Source organism: Choristoneura fumiferana, chromosome 30 (assembly GCF_025370935.1).
Source record: "Choristoneura fumiferana chromosome 30, NRCan_CFum_1, whole genome shotgun sequence".
In the NCBI taxonomy this organism is placed as follows: domain Eukaryota; kingdom Metazoa; phylum Arthropoda; class Insecta; order Lepidoptera; family Tortricidae; genus Choristoneura; species Choristoneura fumiferana.
In genome coordinates, this window is record NC_133501.1 from 8480691 (window position 1) to 8508158 (window position 27468).

Sequence of the window (27468 nt, forward strand, 5' to 3'; positions counted from 1 at the left end):
CTTCTTCTTGGCAACTGGTTGTGAAAGAGGAATTGGGAAGTTTCCTGCGTAAAGAATATGATTCTACTTTTTTTTTATTCGACTGGATGACAAACGAGCAAGTGGGTCTCCTGATGGTAGGAGATCACCACCGCCCATAGACACCTGCAACACCAGGGGATTGCAGATGCGTTGCCAACATAGAGGCCTAAGATGGGATACCTCAAGTGCCAGTATTTTTTACTGGTTGTCTTACTCTCCACGCCGAAACACAACAGTGCAAGCTCTGCTGCTTCACGGCAGGATTAACAAGCAAGATGGTGGTAGCAATCCGGGCGGACCTTGCACAAGGTCCTACCACCTTAGTCCGTAAGTTAGTTTATCACAAAATATTGGACACGATCTTTTGTCAATCAAACAAAACATTTGAAAGATTAAGCGCGCCAAAGTTCGGTAGTGTGGACCGTGATGTCGCACTAAACTAAAAAGTGACCCACGGTGTGACGTCACACGGAATCAATCAAATCAATCATTATTTACTGTATACCGTAAACCCCCCAATATTGGGCCAATCAACTTTTATTGCAGATTTTTGTAAGTAAACATGTTTTTTTCTGTAATTCAATAGATGGTGTACACGAATACATGACCTTCTACCACAGGGCGGCCACGCCATACAAAATATGCGTTCTTGAATCTACATAGGCACGCACGACGACGTCTGTACGCGCGTCAATGTGTGCGTAAGACACAGAATGGGTGCCAGTAAGCAGAGGCGTGACGAGTTTTCTCTGAAAATTCTATTTCTTTCTATATTTCTTTACCCGTAGCCGTGGTGGCTGGCTGGTGGCGCCAGGTGGTGGTGGTGGGTGGCTCTGAGTTATTTGGAATTTATGTGCCAAATTACATTTGAAATTCACCACTAGCTTTACGGTGAAGGATAACATCGTGAGAAAACCTACACAAACCTGCGAAGCTATTCAATGGTGTGTGTGAAGTTCCCAATCCGCACTGGGCCCGCGTGGGAATTACGGCCCAAGCCCTCTCATTCTGAGAGGAGGCTTGTGCCCAGCAGTGGGGCGTATAGAGGCCGAGATGGTGAAGATCCGAAAAATTAGAGAACCGGTTAAATTTAAATCTTCTTTAATTATATCATTACTTAACAGGTGATTCTAGGCGGCGGTCGTCGCGAATTCCGCCCCAACACGACCATTGACGAAGAGGGGGCAGCAGGCCGGAGGGGGACGGACGGGACTTAGTTCAGGAGTGGGAGGGACGGCTCGAAGGCCAAGATCATAGCTACGTCTGGAACAGAACTGCTCTGTTGGAGGCTACGGAAAACCCACCCGAGTATTTGCTAGGTTAGTTGCCGTAGGCTAATACTGTGGAGCGGTATAATCGGATAGTTTGACGCATGGGAGAAAAGGACTGAGGGAAGTGTAGTAAATGTACACCGAATTTTATAATACTCTCAACAAGTTTATTGTAAGTATGCTTGTGACGTCGACTGCTATGTAGCGTTGACTCGAAAACCAATAACTTTAATAATAATAATAAATATCATGGGACACTTGACACCAATTGACCTAGTCCCAAACTAAGCAAAGCTTGTACTATGGATAGTAGACTAGGCAACGGATGTTTATCCTTATATAGATAAATACATACTTAAATACATATTAAACATCCAAGACCCGAGAGCAAACATTTGTATTATTCATACAAATTTCTGCCCTGGCCGGGAATCGAACCCGGGACCTCAAGCTTCGCAATCAGATTCTCTAACCACTTGGCCAACCTGTCGTTTTAATAACTGAGGTCTTATTGTCTTACACACGTGGAATCCCAATCGTTTTTACCACTTCTTTCTCACACGCGGTATAAGACGAGGGTGGAAAAGATGGCGAATGGCGACTTGCGACTATGCGACATACAAATGTCGTAGTGCAATTAGCGAATTAGCGACAATATGAGTATTAATTCAATAGGCTCTTATCGCCGTAAATTAACTGTAGAGCGGTACAACCAGACTGTTCAATTAGACAATAGGCCTCTTATTCGCCGTAAGTTAACTCTGTAGAGCGGTAAAACCAGACTGTTCAATCAGACAATAGGCCTCTTATTCGCCGTAAGTTAATTCTATAGAGCGGTACAACTCAATGCATATTAATCTCGAACTGGGGAAAACGTACCTACGTTGAAATTCGAAATAGGTATTTTCAATTACCCGGTTTGCTGTAATGGGTATAATTTCGATTTCTACTCAGTACTATCTTGAAAAATAATAACTTCACACTTAAACTGGTTCACTAAGGTCGTTCGGAACTCGAAACAAAAGATCTGTTTTCTTTTTCTTTCTCATTTAAACTTTCAGGCTAACGGAGAAAACCGACGATTCCCGAGTGACATTAATATTCTGGTTGTAGTTACTGTACTTTATTAAACACCATAATTTAACCACGTAGAGTGGTATAACCGGGCAGTTTTAATATAAATGAGGTCAAGGACATTGTAGAAAGAAATTGAAGCAACTGTAATTTCAGCTACACGTATGTAAATCGTGTAATCCCAATGTGTGGACCAATAACTGACAATTTGCTTAATATTTAAGGGTATGCAGGTGCTGATACTAATTAAGCATAGGAGCTCTTCCGACCTCTCCTAATTCCATACATGTTGTAGGCCTCTTTGAGAGCGGGCATATGCAGTATCAAGCTGAAGCTGGACCCGAAGAACCGACTCTAGAAGAGATGACAACAGCAGCTATTAAGGTGAGAGATGATTCGACATTGCAAAAAATTTTCAAATATTTAAAGTTCAACCCGCAGTTTTCCTAAAAAATAGGCTGGAAATTGGCTAGCGCGCTGCCATTTAAATAAATAAATAAATCTGTATTTCAGATGTTTTTCTCACATTAGTAAATCTTATTTTAACTTAGTATATGTGGAAGATAATAAATTATACTTCGACACCCCAACACTATTTTTTTTTAGGTTAGTTTTTGTATTTATTTCCTGATAAGTTTATATTTCAAAAATGTATTGGAATATGTTGCTAATAATAGTTATTGTAATTGATTTCTAACTCTACACTAATAATTTGTATTTGTCAGTGCGCTTCGCCGTTTCTAGAAGAAAATAATATTATCAGAAAACCGGCAAAAATCAAATTATCTAAATACCTAATATTTAAGTATGTTACCTCACTAAAACATTAAATTTAACTTTTACACTGGACAATTAGTAGCTCTGTTATTTGTACTTCTAACTGTATTCTGGTGTTCAAACAAGAGCCATTATGTATTGTATCGTAGAAGACTGAAATACAGATTAGAGAAAATCCAACTCCTCTTTTGAAGGTCCTGTCATCCAACCCCCGCGGCTTCGTCCTCTTCGTGGAGGGCGGGCGCATCGACCACGCGCACCACGACAACCTGGCGTTGTTGGCGTTGGACGAGACGGTGGCGTTGGCGGCGGCGGCGGCCGCGGCGGAGCGGCTGCTACAGGCAGACTCGCTGCTGCTGCTTACAGCTGATCACTCGCATGTCTTCGCTTACAATGGTTGGTAACGAACGACCATACGGCTAACTAGCTTTTGCCTACGATTTCGCTTGCGCAGAATGAGTATGTAGTTCAAAACCTTTTTTGGATTCCACAGGAACCGTACATTATTTGGGGATAAAAAGTAGCCTATATGTTAGTGCAAAGTATATATTGCCTGTATGTCAAATTTCATCCAAATCCGTTAAGTAGTTTCTGCACGAAATATTAACAAACGTCCAAACAAACATGCATCCGTACAAACTTTCGCGTTGTTTAAAAATATTAGTAAGAAGTAAGGTAGCGTTCGTAGGTTACCAGCAACATAGTGGACATTTTCGTAAGGCAATTCGGAGAGTAAAAGTACTTAAGCACAAGTCACTCGACTCGAGTCTACCATTTCCGTTTTTTTTTCAATGTATCTATGTCAGTGTAAAAATCAGGAAGTCAAAAGAAAATCTGAAAATGGTACTGAGAAAAAAATATGTTTTTTTTTTCCTGTTTTCCCTCAGGACATAGGGCACGTAGAAGTTTTCCAATTGATGGACGATTGCATAGCTCTTGTGCGTCGTCTTCCAACTCCCCCCTAAATGTTCAAATATTTGATTAGGCATATATTTTACTGTTCTATTTCCTTGTAAACCCCTTTTGCCGTTCTATTTTCTTTTAAACCTCTTTTGTCGTTCCATTTTCTTGTAAAAAAATTGTCCTTTGTCTATTCTCTTGTAAACCCCTTTTGTCATTCTATTTTATGTAAACCTCTTTTGTAGTTCTATTTTTATTTAAATAAACCCGGATAACTCACGTCAAATCGAGTTCAGCTCGACATGTTTGATTTCATAAAATATGAGTGTCTCACGTTACTTTAACGTTCTTTTTCTTGTAAACCCCCCCTGAGATAACCCTTTGCTTGTTTGACACTAACATCCTCGCAGGCTACTCCCCCCGCGGCAACGACATCCTCGGCACGGCGCAGACGTACGAGGCACTCGACAAGCTGCCGTACATGACGCTGTCGTACACGAACGGGCCCGGTGCGCGGGCGCACATCGACGGAGTAAGGCCGGACGTTACCAAGGACTCCGATTTTGGTAAGCTACGGCCTACGCTAGCTGACGCGGTTCGCACGGCGTAGACGCTTATTGACAAAAAGAAATATCATGGGACACTTGACACCAATTGACCTAGTCCCAAACCAAGCAAAGCTTGTACTATGGATACTAGGCAACGGATAAACATAGTTATATTGGTAAATACATACTTAAATACATATTAAACATCTAAGACCCGAGAACAAACATTCATATTATTCATATAAATATCTGCAGGGCTACTACAAAATTCGAAATTCGAAGTTCGTATCGTACCGTCCCTCTCACTCTCGTATTAAATAGTAGGTATGTGTCAGAGGGACCGCAAGACACAAACATCGAGTTTCGTAGTAGCCCTGCTGCACCAGCCGGGAATCGAACCCCGGACCTCAAGCTCCGTAGTCAGATTCTCGTAGACAAATAAGTTATTCGCCGACAATTTCGAAAATACAAACTGAGACATGGATGCACAGAAAAACCAGAAAAAAAAATCAGCGCTGGGAATCGAAGCAATCCGTGCTGCGTGCTATAACCCCTACACCACTGCTGGACAGGAGTCTAGACACGAATTTCTCCTATGCACACATATCTCAGGTTGCTTTTACTACTACGCTACTTAATCAGCAGCACTAGCGACATCTATGTTTAGCACTCACGAGAGACGTCACACTCTTTTGGAACTAACTGCTCACCAGACAAGAGATGTCCCTTCTAAGCAATCAAATGGTTAATTAATAATTTCGATATTGTTTTCACGGGATAACCGTAAAAGAAACAAATTTGGAGTTGAAATAAAAAATACAAAAGACTCCAAAAACCAATCATTATTCGCCGACAATTTTTACGCAGATTATTGATTGGCAGACAACGTTGCACCGAGTAACGGTTCGCCGATGGATTTGAAAGGCTTTACGGCCTCGGAATGTAATGCAACTTGCATGATTTTTCTTGCAAGTCTAAACTCGGCTACGATGCCACTCCAAGTCGATATCAAGTAGGAAATATCTCAGTTTACATCATTGGTACATAAGTACCTGCAGTATTTCGTGACAACAACAAATAATAACACTGAATGATTCAAGTGCTGCTGTAACAATAACTAAACTATATGTATATCGTATGTAAATTCTAATTTTAACCGACTTCAATTTATATATATTTGCAGTATACTTATGTACATAATATGGCAAATAAATGATTATGATTATGATTAACTTTGCATCATATCAGATATGTATCATAATATCATAATCACATTAGGTAACTATGTACTAATTAGGTTTTTCCGGTAATCTATCTTTTATCTTCTAATTATATATTTACATAACAAAATTCCGTTTTTATCAATGTTATGTATGACTGCAACATTTCTATTTTTGGATCGATGCGTAATCTTGTCAGACAGTTGTTATCCAATTAATTGACCAATTAATAATTTGGAATTTCATGCTGGCCTGCTGTTAAAGTAAATTCTTAAATAATGTTGAAGCAAATAAAAACAATACGTTATTCCAGCAGTATCCATTATAATAATAGCTAAACGAGTTTATCCCTAAGTCTAGTAAGTACCTATGCCAAATACAAATTAAGAGCGCGCAAACATTTTGTCCCAACTCGTCACTGGCGCGATCTCCTTCCCGCGGCCCGTGTTTCGGCCGCACACTACAACGGTTTGCTGTGTGCGTACGATGCGAGCGTTGCCAAAAAAAAAACGCTGACGGAAATAAATGGAAATTACCGCTATACATCAGAGTAAGAGTTTATCTATATATTACATTAGTTTTTCCTTAAAAAACGTAAGCATTTAGACATTAATAAGGCATTTGAAAAACCTCAAAATCGCTGAATGGGCAATTTTTCGTTTGCACGCTCTTAATCCGACTATTGAAAGTGGGTTAAATGGTCATTATTCACGCGTTTCACGTGTCATTTTTGTGGTCATTTTTCCGTAAATATATGGCCATGGCCCGAGATTCTAATACAGTTTTAGTTACCTGCTAGAAATAGAGGAACTCTAACAAATAATCAACAGAAACCGCCAAGTGCAAGTCGGACTCAGCGCACGAAGGTTCCGTGCCATACCGTTATCTATACAACATTCAATTTCTATTTTTATTATACTTTAACTATTATTTTTAAAGTGAATATTCTGTGAATATTTCAAGCGTCTACCTGTTGCCTTATTAATATCGAGCAAAAAACGGCCAAAAATCACGTTTGCTGTATGGAAGCCCCCTTTAATATTTATTTTACTCTGTTTTTAGTATTTGTCGTTATAGCGGACACGTAATACATAATCTGTGAAAATTTCAACTGTCTAACTATCACGGTTCAAGAGATACAGCCTGATGAAGGATGGACAGACGGACGGACAGCGAACTCATAGTAATAGGGTTTCCGTTTTTAACCTTTGGGTACGGAACCCTAAAAACGACAAAAATCTACAGCCAATTCGTAAAAAAATTGACAAGGAAATGAGACGGTTGAAACCATTGAACTACCTACTATGTTCTACGCTAACTTAGTATAAGTATAATACGGTATTTGACAACTCCTGAATTTCCCATATCATAAGTAATCATCATCATCATGTCAGCCGAAAGACGTCCACTGCTGGACATAGGCCTCCCCCAAGGCTCTCCACTCAGACCGGTCTTGTGCTTTCCGCATCCACCGCGATCCCGCGATCTTAACCAAGTCGTCGCTCCATCTTGTTGGAGGCCTACCGACAGCTCGTCTCCCGGTCCGCGGCTCTCTCTGATCATAAGTAATATTATTATAAAAATATAGATGTACAGACAGTGTTTAGCGAAGAGAAAACTTAAATCGGTTGAAAATTGGATTTATAGTGATTTTTTGAAAAATCTATATACCTGTCTCTTTCTCAAACGCTTTTCTCTATGCAGCAAGCAGGGTGGTACTGGCGTGTGACGTCACATGCCAGTATGTATTTCTCTGTCTAATCTTGATTTCAAAACCATTAACTTTGTTTTTTGTAAAGGTGGCTTAAAAATTGTTTTTCTATACGATAACAGGCATTGTGTAGTTTTAATTTATAAAACATATACAAAATAGTCAAATACCGTATTATAAGTGGTTGAAACGCCGAATATGACCCCAAATTGAACTTGCAAGATTCGACCCAAATAAACCGGGCACGTTAAATACAAGCTTATAAAAATGTGGAACTCTTGTCAGGTTCCCTCCACTGGATGTCGCCGGCCGACGTCCCCATCGAGTGGGAGACCCACGGGGGGGAGGACGTGGCGGTGTTCGCACGAGGGCCGCAGCAGAAACTGTTCACTGGACTGTACGAGCAGAGCGCGATACCGCATCGTGCGGCGTACGCGGCCTGCGTCGGGCCGGCGGCGGAGAAGCGGGCAGCTTGCAAGGTAGACAATCATCATCAATATCATCTTTGAAACTTTCGTATAACTCATCATTATTACAAAATCCTTTTCCAATCCAATTTTTTATCCAATCCGAAGAAGCCGTGGCGGCCTAGTGGTTTGACCTATCGCCTCTCAAGCAGAGGGTCGTGCGTTCAAACCCCGGCTCGCACCTCTGAGTTTTTCGTAATTCATGTGCGGAGTTACATTTGAAATTTACCACGAGCTTTGCGGTGAAGGAAAACATCGTGAGGAAACCTGCGAAGCAATTCAATGGTGTGTGTGAAGTTCCCAATCAGCACTGGGCCCGCGTGGGAACTATGGCCCAAGCCCTCTTGTTCTGAGAGGAGGCCTGTGCCCAGCAGTGGGACGTATATAGGCTGGGATGATTACAAAATCCTGGATTTTGCACTAAGGGCCTACGCTAGCAGTCGCGGGTGCGTGACGCGGCCTGCAGGCGTCGGTGCGGGTATACTTAGTTACGAATTATTTGAAGTGTCCCGATCTCGTTAACAGCCAATCTTTTGAACAAAGCCATTGTATTCTATTGTGCCCTCAACCGCATTAGTGTTTAAAAAAAAAAACCGACTACAAAAAACAATGAAAATAATTTTCTAACAGTGAAGTCGGTCGAAGCCTCAGCACGAGCCAGCAGGAGTGGACCTATAGTCATCTACCTCACCTAGGCACTTTATATTGGGCTTCAATCACTTCTGAGGCTCGTGCTGAGGCACCGACCGACTTCAGACTGAGAAAATATTTTTCATGTTTTTTGTAATCGGTTCAATTTTTTTCACGCTTTTTAGTGTAAATAATCTAAGATACATAGTTTAATATCAACTGCTCGTCACCTTTTATGAAAGATTGCTTTTTCCGATGCTGAGATGTCCATTATTGAAGTCCTGGTGCTTCACTACCGGTTTTCCATGTGTATTACGAGGACCATAACTTGCTTAGCAACTGTGTCAAAGTAATTAAAATTCAACCCGTGAAATACTTGTAATTGAGTACTAACTCCGATGGTCAACTGTGGTCTTCATCATCAGTTCCACTTCACCAAATGATGATTTTCAAGAGCAAATGCACGAGTTACTACTAAATATATCGAATTTACTATACCTAGGTGTCCCAACAATATTCATTTAGTAATCTATTTAGTTTTATGTAGTATAATTTGTAAGGTTTCAATATTTCCTTTAGGAAACTGTAAGTCTAGTTTTCATAAAAAATGTGATTGTAATATATATTTATAGGTATAAGAGACTGTTTGTTTCTGAATAAATAAATAAATATTTGAAGAGTTCCCTCGATTTCCTTAAGATCCAATCATCAGATCCTGATTTGGTGCTTATGGGACCTAATTGATGACATTATTAGACGAACGCAAAAAAAAAAATCCAAATCGGTTGACAAATGACGGAGTTCTGAGGTAACAAACATTAAAAAAAAAACAACCGAATTGATAATCCTTTTTCGAAGTCGGGTTAAAAATGAACGGAAATATGAAATAAAATAGTTCATTGAAATAACGACTTTATTGTCTAAAGAAGAAAGTGCATTTTAAAGATAATACTTTTGCATGAGGCTGCTTGTCTACGACGCATTCAATTTTGAAAAACATTATCTGCCAACAAAGTTTTATTTAAAATGAACTCTATTGTAAATAATAAAGTCGTTATTTCAATGAGCTATTTTATCTTATATTTCATTTCATTTTAAACTGAGGATTATGCACTTGAGGAGATAATAGAATACAATGGCTTTTTTCGGAAGGTTGGCTGTTAATGAGATCGGGACACCTTAAATAATGAGGACAATCGCGTATAACAAAAAAAACCGGCCAAGAGCGTGTCGGACACGCCCAAAATAGGGTTCCGTAGCCATTAAGAAAAAATTAAGTAATATTTTTCTAAGGATTTCGTATTTTATACGGAATCTTCCATAGTTTAGGTATATTTATTTTTATGCCTTAAGCTGCTAATAATTCTCAAGCAAACTTAACCTTTATAGTTTTCCTTGAAAGTTTGATATACTTACTACCATTCTGAATTTTTTCAAATTTTTCCACCCACCGAAAAATCGTCTTAGCAAACCCCTAATGGTTTTAAAAGACCTATCCAACGATACCCCATACCATAGGGTCGGATGAGATTTCTTTTTTGAATTTTTTATTGTACTATTTTGCCGGCATAGTTTATATGTATATATATTCGTGCAAAATTACAGCTTTCTAGCATTGATAGTCCCTGAGTAAATTCTCGGACGGAGAGACAGACAGACAGAGACAGACATGGCGAAACTATAAGGGTTCCGTTTTGCCATTTTGGCTCCGGAACCCTAAAAAGTCCGGCCTGGATCATCTTCACAGGTCGGAACTCCTCAACGGTAAATGGCATAGAATTTTGGAATTTGGTACAGAAATTTAGTTTGGATGACAATGCAAATACCCATAATATAGACATAATATTATATTGGATGATAATATTATATTAAAAATGACATTATTAAGATTGTTTTTTTGGAATCTTTTCAATAACGACATCTCTTGTCCGAGTGAGCGGTTAGTTCCAATGGGGTGCTGAAAGTGTCTCGATTAAGGCTACAGCATAGATGTCGCTAGTGTCGCTGCTTAAGTGACTAAATAAGAAAACAAACAAGCTGAAATATGTGGTGCATAGCAGAAATTCGTGTCTGTATCACTCTCCAGTGGTGGTGTAGTGGTATAGCACGTGGCAAGGAATACCGAGGACCTGGGTTCGATTCCCAGCGCTGGTCTTATTTTTCTGGTTTTTCTATGCATCTATATTTCAGTTTGTATTTTTGAAATAACATTATTAACAAAAACTTATTTTTCTAGGCATACCGGAATCGTTCGAGCCAGACCAGACTGCGCGACACGCTGATGGTCGCTCCAGTGCTAATGGCTATGTACCGATATACCTAAATAACTAACCTAATAGACCCAGCGGGGCTACTATGAAATTCGAAAATCGAAGTTCATCGTACTTACCGTCCCTGCCACTCGTATTAAATAATATTAGCACCAGCGTGGCAGCAGGATACGAATTTCGAATTTTGCTCTTCGTACTGATCATTATTCGAGCATTTCGTAATGGTTTTCGTGGACACATTTACGTTAACGTGGCAGAAGATTCTGTTACAGCAGGACTGCTACGAAACTCGAAGTTGTGTCGTACCGTCCCTCTCGCTCTGGTATTAAATAGTATAAGTGTTAGAGGGACCGCACGACACGAACTTCGAGTTTCGTAGTAGCCCTGCTGATTCCAGGTTAGCTAGTAGCAGTGCAGGACGTCAAAAAAAAAAACCGAAAATGTCATCAAATTCTGCAGCCCATTCATATTAAAATGTAAACACCAAAATGAGACGGTTGAGACGCTTGCATAAGGCACTTGTCCCACCGCCGACGATGAGCGAGAAGCGAGTAGAGCGAGTAACTAGAAACGAGTGGGCGAGCAGCGAGAAGCGAGTGTAGTTTTGTCGCTCGGCTGTAAGCGAGTGTTCGCGTGCGACGGGCGATTACTCGCTCCACTCGACTCGCTCGTGCGGGGCGGTCGCCAAGCTGACATCGCTGAGCGAGTATCTATAGCTCAGCGAGTTTTATAGCTTTGTCGCTGCGACAAAAGATGTAAGAGCGAGTTCTCGCCGACAGTGTGAACAGCCAGCGATCAACTATTAATATATGTGTCTCTTTTACTCACACAGGATCTTATATCTTTTGTTCGTTTCTTGAGCGAGAAAATAGTCGATAGCCAATCGTTTCCTCGCTGGCGGTGAGACAAGTGCCTAACGCTCCACCCCGAAATGAAGGAGTAGAAAATAGATGAAAGACCTAAATATTTGCATACATAATTGTTGCCATATTCTAGCTTTTTACGTCAAAAATTGTCATTTTAACACAAATGTTCTTACCGACGAATCATAAAAAAAACATTCATCGTCATTACTATAGCAAAACACAATTTTCGTTTTCATATAATTGAAATAAATCATAACGAAGCTAAATCTCTTCCTATTTTCAAAAATCTCGTCAAGGCTCACTTCTTGACACTGCCTTCTTAGCTCTGTCCTCAGTCTTTCTGTGTTTATCTATTTTATTTCCTAATTTCTTATCCTTTTTCTCCCATTGCGGCCTTATTGTTAATTTATATTGCTGTATTATGTTAGTGGTTTATGTATTGTATAGTATTGCATGTATGTATTTTCATTTGTATTTATTTTAATGTTATTGATATTTTGTTTGTTTTTATTTTCTGTTTCTGTTTCCGCCACCTATTTTTGTAACATATTTATATAATTTCTTGTTCCCAAATGGTTGTCTGGAAGAGATCGCTTTTAAGCGATAAGACCGCCTATTGTCTACCGTGAATCTAAGTGTTTATATTATAAGTATTTTTACTGCTTTATGGTGTGCAATAAAGAATATTTGTATTGTATTGTATTGTAACGAAATTTTTATTTTTAGCATAAACTTTTTGCTGGCTGCACTTTTTGTAACTATACAGCATCGTCTTCCAACTAGGTACCATCAGCCAAATAAGTGGTCTATCATTTAAACAAGTTCCTATCAAATGAATATGTCGCTAAAGTCGAACTTTCAAGTTGACAGACACGTCTGTTGGCATTATTGTTTTATGACATGCAATCGATTATCAACTTTAGGGTGGTAGACCACATATTTGGCTGATGGTACATAATTATTATCCGTATCTAATATCAAGTCAATTCGATCACAAGAGGGAAATTCCCACGAACAAGCACTGCAAATAAATAAAAGCTTGTAAAATTAATAGGTACAGTCGATGTCGAAATCCATCGATATATATGTACTAACGTAGACTCGGTAGAATATAAGTCAATGTCGAAATCACACTTTACTACCTTGTCGCTGTCACTTTATATTTGAACTTGTGTATAAAATTGTCAGATGTCCTACAGTGACAAGTTGCTAAAGTGTAAAGATATCTTAGACCTTGACCGTACTACCCTGGGGAGAGGGTTAGACATAGGTAAGTGTCGAAAACAACAGTCCGACAGTTACATTGGCAAAAAATATTGGAGAAGATTCTTTATTTTGTAAATTAACCAAAAAATGATAGACGTAACCAGTTAAAATTCCGCGTGACGTCACACCATGTGACACTTTTTAGCACGTCAGATCGTTACGTCACGGGCCGCCACTCCCGAACTTTGACGGGCTTCATCTGTCATTTCTTGTTTGATTGACAAAAGAAAAAAAGCGTGCCCATTATTTTTCGACAATCTGACTCTTTCACCAACCCATTGATTAATTTTAATAACTGTCGAAAAAGCGGATAAAAGTGATGCCGTCTCTGTTTGCTTTGTTCATTATTTTGAAGATACTCGAAATAAAACTGAACTACTTCGATTCGTCTTTATTTCTTCACAAAATAACTAGGTTTACATCGGCGTCTATAAATTCGTAATATGCGACTAGATTTAGATAATATTGTGGGGCGACACAAACACAGATCGAAGTAGTTTACAGTTTTATTTCAAAATAATGCGGACCGCTTCGCTCCGTTTCTGCCAATACCGTCTCCGTCTATTCGAACAAAACAAGGAGACGGCATCACATTTATCCGTCAAATAAATTTAATCAATGGATGGTGACACAGAGGGTAAATAGAATAATTAGTAGGTAATAAGTATATATACCCGTGTGGTGTCGGGTTAGAATTACACCTCTCCATTTCTTCCGTGGATGTCGTAAGAGGCGACTGAGGATTATTTAGGTTTAGGTATACCTTAGGCGACAGTCTAGCAACCTGTCACTATTGTACCGTTTTTGTCAAACCTAAAACCTAAAATTGCTAAAAGTGGCTCCGAAGCGGTAACGTTTCGTGTGCTCTGCCTACCCCATTTGGAAATACAGGCGTGATGTTTGTGTGTGTGTGTTAATTATTTTACCTGGGCAACTAAACTACCGTACTAAGCTTTCATAAAAGCAGAAGGAAGACATCGCATACTCGCGGAATCAACCAATATCATTATTTCAAAAGGTTTTTATTGTACACACGCTGATCATGGTCACAATCGTTTCCACCATTTCTTTCTGTCACGCGGCATAAGACGAGGTTAGAAAGAGATGGTGCATGGGATCGTGAACGACAACGTGTAGACAATACAGCTGATCGTCACATTATCGCAATAAAGGGGAGCGGGTGTGACGTGAATAAATAAATCAATGAGGGCTTGTGACCGGCAGATGGCGCTAGTACCGCGCGGTTCATTTGAGAACTTTGACAATGAGGGCTATCGCGTATGAATTCGCCACTAGAGGCGCTAGTGTAGCGTGAGGTCTCCGAAATGTCAAATCTCATAGTTTTTGGGTGAGCTACGCGGGTTTTTTAGAATTAGAATAATTTTGTGAATATTTTGAAATATCTGATATTAATTATGGCAAATATGCGTTCCGGGGCAATGAATGTCTGTGTTTTGAGACAGTTTTGTCTTTCGGAAACCTTTGTCCTCCCTTTTTTCCGACCAAAACAGGGACTATGCAACACTGTGGCATGGTTGATATTTATATGGTACGGTTTTAAGGTGTATTAAATATGATTTTAATCTAAATTTTGTTTTCACGCCCGTAATAACAGACTCTGAAAGGCACACCTTAAAACCTCACGCAACAGTGCGCCATCTAGTGAGACAAAAAACGATAGCCCTCATTGCGTCACGTTTGTGATTGGTTGAAAAACTAAATGAGCCAATCGCAAGCAAGACTGCAACGTAACATCAGACTTCGCGACACTAAAGCCATCTAGCGATATTTCGGTTCGACTGTCAGAAAACAAAACTGTCATTGATTCGACGTGATTGGTTGATTCTGCTACTCTGCGCAGCTTTTGAAAGGACACTGTTTTAAAAATAAATTGGCGCGTTAAACGGATTTATGATGTTTTTATTAATAAGCATAACTATAAATATGTACATGTTTTTAAAATATAATCGTAATTTTAAGGGGTGATGGTGGATATAAATAAATATACTTGGGAAATAACATTATTGTATTATTTTCATGTCGTAAACCTTAGGCTTTTGCACTCATTTCAACCTTAGATATTGTCCCTCACAGGCCAACCAGAAGTACCCTATAGTTTATTCGGTTGTTTCGGTAAAAGTAAAAAAATAAATAAGTAATAACGAAAATAAAGACTGAAACCTTGGTGCACAGTAAAAACCCAGAAGAAGAGACCAGCGCTGGGAATCGAACCCTCCTCCAATATCCAGTCCTCCTCCAGTGGTGGTGTAGGGGTATGGCACGTAGCACGGAATGCTGAGGACCTGGGTTCGATTCCCAGCGCTGGTCTCTTTCTGTGCATCCATGTTTCAGTTTGTATTTTCGTTGGATTTCACGGGATGACCGTAAAAGTAACAAATTTGGAGTTGAAATAAAAAATACAAAAAGACTCCAAAAACCAATCTTAATAAGTAATTTGTCATTAGCGTAATTTATTATGCCATTTTTTTGAGAATTGGTTATATACCTACATATTCTCTTTTTCGCAAGTCGTAGCCTTTTGTGTAAATAAATAATTTTTAATTGGAACACTTGGGGGTAAATTACTTTGTGAACCGTTGAGTTCTATAGGTATTTTAAAAATAGTTTAAATAGTGTTGCTGTTATAATGTATTCAAATTGAGCAATAAATGAAAACAAGTTTAGTCATTCAATTTCTAATTTAAAATCTTTATTCAAAAAATACATGACACAAGATTTTTTCTACAAAATATAGTTTGATTCAATAAAAATAAATTGAATTTTTGGCTTTTGTACGAAACGTACATACAATTCCTAGTATGATATAACATACAAAAATATCGAGAGAAAATTATCAAACTTGACCATAAATTAATACTGAAATTACAAGTCTAGACGAGGCATCAGTTTTTTTTCCAAATTTCCATCTGATGTTCTAGGTCAGCCAATTTTAACTGTAATGTATTTTTATAATAAGAATATGCTTTTCAATAAATATACAGCGTACCTATATTTTTATAGAAATACAAATTTGTAACCAAGCCAGACGTTGGCTTTATTTAGAGCTACAAAGCTCGTTTTTTTTTCGCTTAGCATTGCGTACTATAACATTGACTTGTGAGAGAAGTGGATCTATGACAGCTGTCACGTTAGCAAAAGTGTGACGCAAAGGTGCGACGTCTCAAATGAAAATAAAGTAGTGATACACTGCATGCTAATTTGTTTAAAAAATACTTTTTTCTTTTGATAAAACAAAACTATGTTTTCACCTCTCGTGCTTGCAAAATTCATATTTATGCTTGATCTAGCAATGCATTGCTCTAGTCCATAAAGTTAAATGTTCATCTAATACCATGGCAATAAGGTGTCAACAGCTACAAACAAAAGAAAATCTATATACATTAAACGAGAAACCAATCAAATCAATCAAAATAAGTCAATAACACTAAAAATTTATAATTATATGGCAATGCATGAAAAAGTGAACAACTTTGGTGAACAATTGTTTCAACCGTTGCCGTTTAATTTCCTCGCAATCGAAGTGAAAAACAGAGTATAAAACTCTAGCATTAAGCCCATTTTACCCTCTACGACATGTCTATATACCCTCGCTGTATCGGCTCGGGTGGCTATATGAACGTCTCGGGTAAAATAACTCGTTTTATTCTGTTGTTGTACATTCTACTATTGTTATTTAACTACCATTTAAGTTTGCTGTTTCTAATAAAAATATACGCAGTATTCATTCAGAGAATTAGTGAAAAAATAATACTTTATGGTCTTAAGTTGCTTGATAAATTTTCTTCGCAAAAACATTTTTATTACATTCGCATTGAATATCTGGTTTTAATTTAATGTTTCTCTTCTTTAATCTTATCAATCTATTAAAACATTTCATTTGTTTTCTTTAGACAAAACAAAGTTTTCAAACTTTTATTTATTAACCTTATAGTCAGCAATGAACGTTCTTATTTGCTTCGGTTTCAGTTTGATCAACAATTCATCGGGAACAGCTCTAACTTTCTTTTCACTTTCTGCATCATCAGTTCCAAACTCTTCGTTTATCATCATTCCAAACTCTTCAATAAACTTTTCATTATATTTGTCATTTTTACTTGATTCCACCTCTATCTCTATACCATCAAAATCTTCAACAGTCGCCCCAGGATAAGCATCATGTGTCCTCCATTTCCATTTTTCGAACTCCGACATATACCTGTTAGCGGCTAAAGTAGTTTCTTGTATTGACTTAATTGTGATAGTTTTAAAAAGCTTACTCAAATCTACGTAAGTATACTCAGACGATAGCTTAGAATCTAAATAGTTCTCGAACCGTATTAACAATTTCTCATCAGCCCAAGGCTCTATCGCTAACAAATTAACACCAACTGGCAATTTAGTTTTTAATAACGAGTAAACAGCATTCATCTTTTTGAATTTTTCAAAGGTACACAGGCTAGCTTCAGCGACGAAAAGTTGAGGAGGCGAAAAGAAATCATTACTTATTTCTGCTGCATCAATCAAACTCTCTCTATTCTTAGGCACAATTTGTACTATAAGACTGTCAATACTATACAATCCTACGCCTTCAGTTGTTTCATTCAAGGCCTCTCCAACTCCAAAAGCATCGTCATGCTTCAATCTCCTGTGCTGCATGATTTCGAACCACCCGTCTTTCAACGAAGCAGCACCTCTCGCCCTATCTACATTTACAATCATCCTGACATCATCATTTTCTATATAAATCTCAGAAACTACCGGATAATAATTGCCAGGAATAGGTTCTTGCAAAGTTAAGTTCCATTGCGGCCTGTAATTCCTTACTCTCTTTAATATCTGTCTTCCATTAGAATCAGTATAAAACACTCCATTAGTGTCTAAATCTGTTTGGAATCTAAGCACGTATTCAGTGCCTAGTTCTATATTACCAATTACACTGTTTATATAAGTTGTTTTACCATCAATACCGATAATTAGAGTTACAGTGTCGTCGTAGCGTAAAGTGATTTCTTGTTTGATAGTGGATTTGATAACATTCATGATGGCGAAGTTTTGGAATGTTTTTAGTTCTGGTGTGGTAGTCATATTAGGTCTGAAGATGTAGGCGCCGGAGGATCTGTTGACGGGGGCTTCGTTGTCGCCAACGCAACCGATGTAGAAGCCAGGGACGGCCAGGTATGTAAGAGAGGTGCCGTCGGCCTTAGAGACGTAGTTCATCCAGCCTGTCTCCTTATTGATGGCTAGAGAGATAAACTGGAACAAGGGAAAAGTGATTACTAAATAAAGAAAGATAGAAAGAAAGAAAATACATTAATTCACAAGACATAAAAATATTATTCGGTACAAATAAACAATGCGAAGGTATGTGTCATTGCGGTTGTGAATCGGACACTGGCTGAGCATAATGCTGAAGCGTTAAAAACACCCCTGCGCTGATTTTCAGCCAGCATCGTCGGTAACCCCCGGACCGTTATAAAGACATACTACACACACACCATTAACTACATAAGACTACATATAAATTTGTAAACTGGAAAACAAATTTATTCCCTTGCTACGGCTTGGATCTAATTTCAGCAATGGTAGTTAATAAAACATGCCTTGACAGTAAATAAATAAAAATCAAGGTAATTTTGAAGGACGGTTAAAAAATTTATTAATAATTTGTGGATAGTTTTGCTTTGTTTCATAAAACGTATGTGGGTACTTGGGGAGTTACAGTGACAAGTTAAAACGGTGGTTGTGGTTCGTTAGTCTAATAACTGGTAGCATGGTGTACGGTTGTGTCACTCTGAAGATGAGCTCTGGTTGAGTTCGAAACGCGTCAGTGTAGTGTGGTGGTGGTGATAGATGGGTTTGTGTGATTTGTGTGTGTTCTTACAGTGTGGAGGTGGAGGAACTGCATGAACACGCATATTTTGCATAAGCTTAGCTATCGTAAGGTCGCGGGTGAGCAAGGAAATTATTTTAGTTCATTGATATGGACCTCCGCAAAGTAACGCCTGATTTAATAAATTTATTGTGTAACTTTAAAAACATAAAATTAATATATTACGTAAACATAATTAATTTTACAACTATTATGCACTCACTTGCTACACCCGGAGTATACACTCTTACGCGGTTGTTAATTACAGCTGGTAGGCGTCAAAAAGCAACGGGAGGTTGCCTTTTGAGTCATAAACTGAGACATGACAAAAGGGACGGAAAAGAATTCTAATCAGAAATAGTTTAGAAACTGGCCAAGACTGTGTGACCAGGATAGGATTCCGTAGTGATACGAAAAAATACTTGCATACCTTATTTCGACACCCCTCACTATAAGGTTCGACAAGACAAAAATCAACCTCACTTAAATCTAAAATGTTAAATTTAAGCCACTGGCGATTATTGGTCGTAGCTTTTATTTGGAAAAAATAATAACGCAAAGCGTTTATGGGGGCGGTTGTAGCAGACCACTCAGTGACAATTCGGCGTTACTTATACTTAGTAAAAGTTCTCCCTTCTGGGAGAGCTTTTGAACAAAAATCTGGGGGCAGTAACAAAGTAAGGTTGAGAGCCTATGGTATCATCGTCATCATATCAGCCGTAGGACGTAACTGTTAGACGTAGGCCTCTCCCGTAGATCTCGCTACACCGTTTCTGGTGTACAATTAAGAGCCTTCGTATTGTATTGTAGATCTACAGTTGCTTCCATTGGAAGCGGGCTGTATCCGTAGTGAACCGCGGCATATACAATTTATTTTGCTTACGCTATTCTCCAGAACAATCTCCGGCGGCACCGCCACTACCATCGGGTCATCACCCAGCATCCTCAGTTCATCATCATTCAGCACGGAGAACTTGACCTTGGGATCCTGTTTTGCCGCCCTCAGCGAGTCTTCGGCTAGCTTCTTCGTAGCTTCCTTTATTAGATCCTTGAAATTAAAATGATAATGATTATTTTGGAAGTAATTTAAAAAAATAAGGAATTATTTATATAATAGTAAGAGGCGGTAACTTCACATTGTTCATCTCTCTTTCGCATAAACCTCATATAATATGTAAAGTAAGATTGTTTCTGTAGTTTATGAGTTTTTTTTTTCATAATAAAGAGAGCAGTGAAGTCTGAAAGATGTTATGACGTGCACGTGAGATTACAATTTGATGTGTTGTTCTTAATATTAAATATAACATATAAAATACCGTTTCATGAATATACCACTAATATAATATAATTATTACGTTTTTTTTTGTTTCATGACAGGTTCCTTCACTTCCTTGTCAAGAAGAGTTCGAATGGTAAGCCAACTTCGGCTATTATTATGTGAGTTGTTAGTGAACCTATTTATTTTAGTGATTATAATCGTATTAAATGATATTGTAACGGATAACTCACGTCTTAAACCGAGTTTAGCTCGACATGTTGGGAGTGTGCGTGTTGCGGCAGCCGCCGAGTCGCGTTCGCGTGCTCCTGAGAAGAAGGGCTACGAAATAGCCCGAAACATGTCGAGCTAAACTCGGTTTAAGACGTGAGTTATCCGTTACAATATCATTTAATATGAGTGAGTCTCACGGTAGCTTCATGTTCAAAATTAAGAAATCGTCTAACAAAAGGTTCCAAAAATAATAAAATGATGGCAATTTACAATTTGGGGATCAGCATCTAGTAGAATTTAATCAAGAACCACTCAATACACCACACAAAAGTTAAATCGGTACGTTGGAAAAAAATAGTAGATAAATTAACAGAAAACACACAAGAAATCAGAAATCATAACTAAAAACCGTTTAAAGAAAAGTTTGTGAATCAAAAGTATAAAATTCAAACGACACCCGATGGATTTTTTGAAAAACAATGCCTATGCTATTGATGAGTCTAGAGTCTAGACTACAGATAGACCAAAAGATGATTAAATTAAGAAATGCCATTTAACATGTCAACAATCCTGTCATAGAAGTTGAATTAAATGAAACTGATCAAAAAACGAATATTAAGACCATTAATGATAAATAAGAGGAACTTGTTTCTCTACTTAATTTTAAACTGTGGCTAAAAGGAAATAATGTGAATGAAGCAGATTCAGTAACGATAAATGGTGTTTAAAAGACATGTGGTTAGACGAATTGAAAATTTTTGAACTGGAAAAAACCATTTGTTTGTATCATTGATGAACACACGTTCAATTAAGAATTATTTTAATGGTTTAGACTTGATTCTATGTTCGCATGATTTTTTTTATTGATTGAAACGTTCAGACTAGTCCGAAATGGTGCTTTGAAAAAAATCCAAAAATAGTATTTGGATGAAGGAAAAAAACAAAGTAGGAGAAACAAATTTAAATGTAAGTACCGATAAAAATAACTTTATATTAATAAAGTATATTCCTGTTCCAAAAACACAAACGAATGTAACACAATTTCTTGGTAAAATGAATTTTTATCACAAGTGCTCACAACCAGTTTGGAAATCAAAGATAATGACTTACCAATGCGTATACGCTTACACGCTTAAACACACGCTTCACAAGGGGTTGGAGCCATTTTGTTACAGACACATCCTGACGGAAAAAAACCAGTTGCTTATATTAAAAAATAAATGGAACAAAAGATGAAGAAGGCTACTAGAATGGGCTCTCAAAGAAACGGTGTGTATTGATATTGGCAATACTGGTTGGCAAACCAGTTACGATCTATTCAGACAAAAATTTGAAAACTTGCTTGAAAACATGAATCTGAAATCTAGGATCATGAATAAATTGGCGACTTAACATATTTGCCTGTCACAATATGATTTCAAAATAAAATATGCCTCAGAAAATAAAAGTTAGGAAGCTGACTGCTTGAACAGAAATGTATTGGAATCAAAGGAAAATGAGGACGAACAATTAATAGCGGTTAGTTTTGTTACACTACACACATTATAGCGGGTCAAAATAACAATGAAGAAATACAAAATAACGAAGACAGGTCAATTTAAAAACACGATGTAGACTTAAAAAAATCAGGAACAAAGAATAAATGTGTAAGCATGAAAATTTCAACATGAGACTTCATGAAAATCTATAGCATATTTTAGAGGGGTTAGAGGAATGCAGAAAATAGATATGCAAAATAAACAAAAAACGAAGAAATCACAATTGATAAATACAACGAAAAAAATAATTTTGTCACCAGATTGAACAATATAAAATTATAAAAAAAGACATTTCAAAAATTTAAAAATTCTACGTATTCGATATGGTCTACGTGGTATATGAAATTAGCTGAACAGGAAGAAATTAAACGAACTGAATATGGGCCCTTATGAGATTGAAGAAAAATTTTCAAGTTCAATATACATATAGAATAGAATCTGGTCATAAGAAAATGACACCCAATCTTTTCCGTATCATAAAACTTATTATCCAAAGGAAAAAGCCCCTACATTACAAAAGAAACGAAGAATCGGATTGGACGGATGTTAGAAAGAGTATTTTTTTCATTTTTATTCATAATGAGATAGAGCAGTTATGTTTGAAAATTAATATGACGTGCACAAGACTATCAAATGAATGGTATACGTAATATGACTTTTCACCCGCTGCTATGTTTAGTACCTATTTACCTAGCAAGTGTAAAATCATGCTTACAAATTAATAAAAAATAATAATCCATGTACTGTACAGCAACAAAGATATGAATACAGCCAAAGTGCCAAAAATATGTATACAGGACTTTATTGCCTGAACATTGAGGTCGTGTATACGTATTTTTTGCACTTTGGCTGTATTTATATCTTTGTTGCTGACCGCACCTAAATTCTTCACAATAAATTGATTGATTTACAAATTAAATATAATTGAAAACCTGCTAGATATAACATCTAGATAGACTTAAAATGTCGTTTCTTTAGTGTTCCAGCGTATTTTGGGTGATGGAGGAATATATGGCGATTATAATAAATCTATGTTCAGCATCATCATCATCAGCCGGAAGACGTCCACTGCTGGACAAAGGCCTCCCCCTTAGAACGCCACAATGAACGACAACTCGCCACTTGCATCCACCGGTTTCCCGCCACTCTCACAATGTCGTCAGTCCACCTGGTGGGAGGCCTGCCAACGCTTCGTCTTCCGGTTCGTGGTCGCCACTCGAGGACTTTTCTCCCCCAACGGTTATCTGACACGGAGCATTACAAATTCGTAATTCTATTTGTCTTTCTTGCAAATTTGTAATTTCACATACACCTACAAGCATTTTTTGCTGACAGCACTTGCAGTGTCATCCAACCTACACACGTAAAAACAAGTCAATCTGACCCATAGAAGTGGCTTTGATTTCCAAGAATTAACCACACATAATTAACACACTAAGTTAAACAAAAGCTTGTCAAATTATAAATGCCAATGGCAACATTCGTTACATTAACATTACATTTATTTAGTTTTACCTTAATTTCTTGACTAGTCGCTTTCCCTTTTTTAAATATATCCCAGTTAACATTCTTCTGGTACCTTTGATCTTCTATAAGCTGTATGTTGTCTCTCTCTATAGGTGTTATACCTACATTGATATCTACATTAGGCACGTACGAATCAGCTTCAGCATTTCTTATATCAATTTCTATTTTGTCTTTAACATCTTTGAAATAGTCGTTTACATTGTAATAATCAGGCAACCTCTTTGCTTTGGTGTCCCGTTTATATCTAATATTTCTTTCTTTTTTAATATAGTATGATTTAAACCCTAGTGCGGGTAAAGCCTCCACGTTGAAATACAAGTTGTGTGTAGCGTTAGATTTCCGTGTCGGTATCTTCAGATATTCCGATGGTAATGCTTGAATTTCGGAATATATTTTGTTGCCTGAAATAATAATTACAAATTCTAAATATTCTTTATTGAATCAGGCGTTACTTTGCGGAGGTCCATTATGAATTAAATAAAACAATTCCTTCTCACTCGCGACCTTATGATAGCAACGTCGTCGTTCCTTCACTGCCACGCTGTAAAACACATTATTACGGCAAGGGGTTGAGTTTCGATGCTTTGGAACGCATGGAAATAATTAGGTACAAAATTATGGGGTCTTCTTGATATGAACAGGTAAATTAGGACCTTTTTCACCACCTGTCGACTTACTTTAAGTGTCAGATAAAAGTAATGCTCTTTGTTTATTCAGACAAAACAAACAGAGACGGCATCACTGATATCCGGCGCTTAAAGTTAGTCGACAAGTGGTGGAACAGGCCCTTAGTATCTTCTCCCTTGCTACGGCTTTGAAGGCTTGGGTCTAATTTGAGCAATAAAATTAGGATTAATAAAACATGATTTAACAGTTAAGTAAAGCTCGGGCTAAAACTAAATAGATGATGAAAATCATCTATTTAGTTTTAGCCCGAAGATGAAATAGATATGACCAAGCTAAATCTATTTTTCAACCCTAAAAAACCCTTACATACCAATTTTAATTTCATGGAAATCGTTGGAGCCGTTTCCGAGATCTCCGAAATACATATATGTATTAATATTTATTTAATAATAAGGTGAAAGCCCAAGTCATTCAAATTTTTTCCACATTATAACACTATATATATAAACCAATGTCAAACAAAATAATAATAATTAATAATGTAAGGATAATTAAGAATACAAAAAGAAAAAGACAATTGAAAATTAAATTACAGTCACATAATAACAATAATAATAAGAAATATAAAATAACCAGGGAGCTTGATACCGGTGACAGCCGTATGACGTCAAGCTTCATACAGTGTTTTTATCTAGATTGTATTATAAATAATCACTAACAACTTATTGGTCACTTTAGTTTACGGATATTTTATTGACACTTGAGACGGCCAGTACTTATTTATAAAAACATCCTATATGTCAATCATCGGCATCAAAGTTTCGCTCCCTGAAAATAGCAGTACTACTAAGTATCCGATAAAATTTATTGTATATGCAAGAATTGCTCGTTTAAAGGTTAAGGGGCTCCTAGACGGGCCATATTTTCACTGCAATTTGTGGCCGGCAACTATTGGTGTTACTCTTACTCACATGTTAGACAGGGACACCAATAGTTGCCGGCCACATATTGCAGTGAAAATATGGCCCGTTTAGGAGCCCCTTTAGATAGATAAACAAACATTCAAGGTAGTTTTATGTGACGATTAAAGTTTTTTTGTGGGTAGTTTGTTTGAGGAAAATAAGTGGGTACTTGGGGAGTTACAGTGACAAATTAAAACGTTCATTTGGTTTGTTAGTCTAACATCTGTTAGATGTATTGAGTTCATAGTTAATATAGTTAATATGTTGAGTTGAGAGTTAATATAGACACCGGCATAGTGTGTTTAGACATTTCAAAGAATGGTCTCTCACCGTGTTCGTCGAATACTGAGTATTTGGCGTTCACTACAGGCAGGTTCACTGTTGTCGAGGGCTTGGGTCGCACTCGGTTGTTAAAAACAGTCAGCTGTAAAAAGAAGTATTTAGAATACCACAAACGGGACTTTTCACGCTAAAACACACGGAATTATATTTACCTTGACGTTTCAATCACATTACAGAGGGCGTGCTCACGAGTAAACTGAAGTGTGGGGTGTCAAGTCTGCCTAGCAGCGCGAGTCCTTCGAACTACCCGCACTTGAATCACAAATAGTACCGACACTCGTATCACGAACTACCCGCACTTGGTCATTGTTATTTGTCACCCCATCACACCGACACACAATACTAACAACGTCCACTGCCACTGTCGTGACCACGGCCACTGTAATGTGGCTGAAACGTCGAGGTAAATATTTTGACTATGAGTGAAAATCACGAATGTTTAAAACATTATAGAAACGTTTAGTTTTAGGATTTTCGATGATTGATTCCAAAGTTTACACAAGAGGTTCTAGAACTTACGATGAACGCGTCGCTCCCCTCGGTGACCGCGCACTGCGACTGGTTGAACTCGCACCTTTCGTATTGTATGAATACTTGAGCTTTGACCAATTTACTGAAACAGGTAAAAAAACTTGCAGTCAGATTTGATTACCCCTAAACCATTTAAAATGAAACGAATGACGTAAAAATCACAATCAAGGAAGATACGAGCAAGTGAATTTTGCGTTTTATCTCTTGCTAAAAAAAACTTTTTTACTTCTCATACTGGTAAAGTTGGTGTTTATGCTGAATCTAGGCGACATAAAATGACTTTTTATGCTATAGTGCATAAAGTAAAATCATCGTCTAAGACCAAGGCAATCAGGTGTAAACAGCCACAAACAAAGAAGTTTCTACATATTTTTTTATTTATGTAAAACTAATAATCAATCAAATTAGATCAATACAACTTAAAAAATATATATATACTTAATAGCAAGATAATAGTAATGCGTGAACAATAAAACTATGTACGTACGAGTAAGTGAACAATTGTTTCCACTGTTTCTATTTCATTTCCTCGCCATCGGAGTGAAAAGCAGAGTGTAAAAATCGAGCATTAAACCCATTTTCCCCTCGACGTACCGTACCGGTTCGGGTGGTTATGAACGTCTTGGGTAAAATGGCTCGTTTTATGCTCTTGTTGTACATTTGTACAATCTCCTATTTCAAACTACTAACTAAAAATCAATCAAATAAATAAAAAAAACTAATTATCCAGTAATGCATGAAAAATAGTAAGTGAACAATTGTTTCCTCTGTTGCTGTTTCATTTCCTCGCAATTGCAGTGAAAAGCACAGTGTAAAAACTCGAGCATTTAAACCCATTTTCCCCTCGACGTGTCTATCCAAACACAGCCGCGAGGTAAATGAAGCGTTCCTACACATTCCTCGCAACGGGAGCGCCAAAGTTCGCATACTCTTCGCTAGTCATACCGTATTTTTTGTCCGAATCGTCGTTTGTCATAATTTTTTTCCCACTAAAACCTTAAATTTTCCTGAAAATTTTAAATGGTAATTCTATAGAAAACTATAGGTTAGGTTAGGTTTGTTTTATAACAATACTGAACAATTAGTTATTATAGTATTTAGTATTTATTTAGTATTTATTAGTGGATTCAGAGAAAAAAGAGTTATGTCAAACGATCATTCTGACAAACATTACATTCGAACTGTGCGATTAGTATGCGAGCCGATATGGACCCTCCCTATTATTATTATTGGTGTTAACGCTAAACTCCACCTAGCGACTAGTCGCGCAAACATGGATGACAGGGGGAGGAAGGAAGCGGCGAGAGGGGAAATTCAACGGTCGTTATTCGTCGACATACCTTGCTCTGAGATACATTGTATTTTTTCATATTTTTAAAATAAACTAATTGTTAATCAAAGGTAATCAAAAATAATCATTGAAGACGCCGAAATAGTTCCCAAACATTTAAAGGAAGGAAGACCTGCCTGGCTACCTGGATAATTAGCAACAATTGGTTTTTTGGAGTTTTTTTGTATTTTTTATTTCAACTCCAAATTTGTTACTTTTACGGGTAGGTATC

General features: G+C 37.6%; 2 protein-coding genes across 6 annotated transcripts in view; one reads left to right on the plus strand and one right to left on the minus strand.

Moving 5' to 3' along the window:
• The window catches only part of LOC141444690 (membrane-bound alkaline phosphatase-like), a 31203-nt gene extending 16163 nt beyond the window's left edge, over positions 1-15040 (plus strand). The window contains exon 12 of the mRNA XM_074110281.1: positions 10856-15040. Coding sequence (XP_073966382.1) covers positions 10856-10942 — 87 coding nt within the window. The 3' untranslated portion in view covers positions 10943-15040. The remainder of the gene's footprint in view (positions 1-10855) is intronic.
• Positions 15041-15709: 669 nt separating this feature from the next.
• LOC141444686 (lysosomal alpha-mannosidase-like) overlaps positions 15710-27468 on the minus strand; it is a 39188-nt gene continuing 27429 nt past the window's right edge. For 4 of the 5 annotated variants that reach the window (XM_074110271.1, XM_074110273.1, XM_074110274.1 and 1 more), the window contains exons 13-18: positions 25895-25988; positions 25364-25457; positions 23433-23845; positions 21490-21561; positions 19774-19938; positions 15710-18274 (exon numbers count right to left, since the gene is read on the minus strand). In XM_074110271.1, coding sequence (XP_073966372.1) covers positions 16955-18274; positions 19774-19938; positions 21490-21561; positions 23433-23845; positions 25364-25457; positions 25895-25988 — 2158 coding nt within the window. In that variant the 3' untranslated portion in view covers positions 15710-16954. The remainder of the gene's footprint in view (positions 18275-19773; positions 19939-21489; positions 21562-23432; positions 23846-25363; positions 25458-25894; positions 25989-27468) is intronic. The other variant, XM_074110275.1, reaches the window with a different exon arrangement.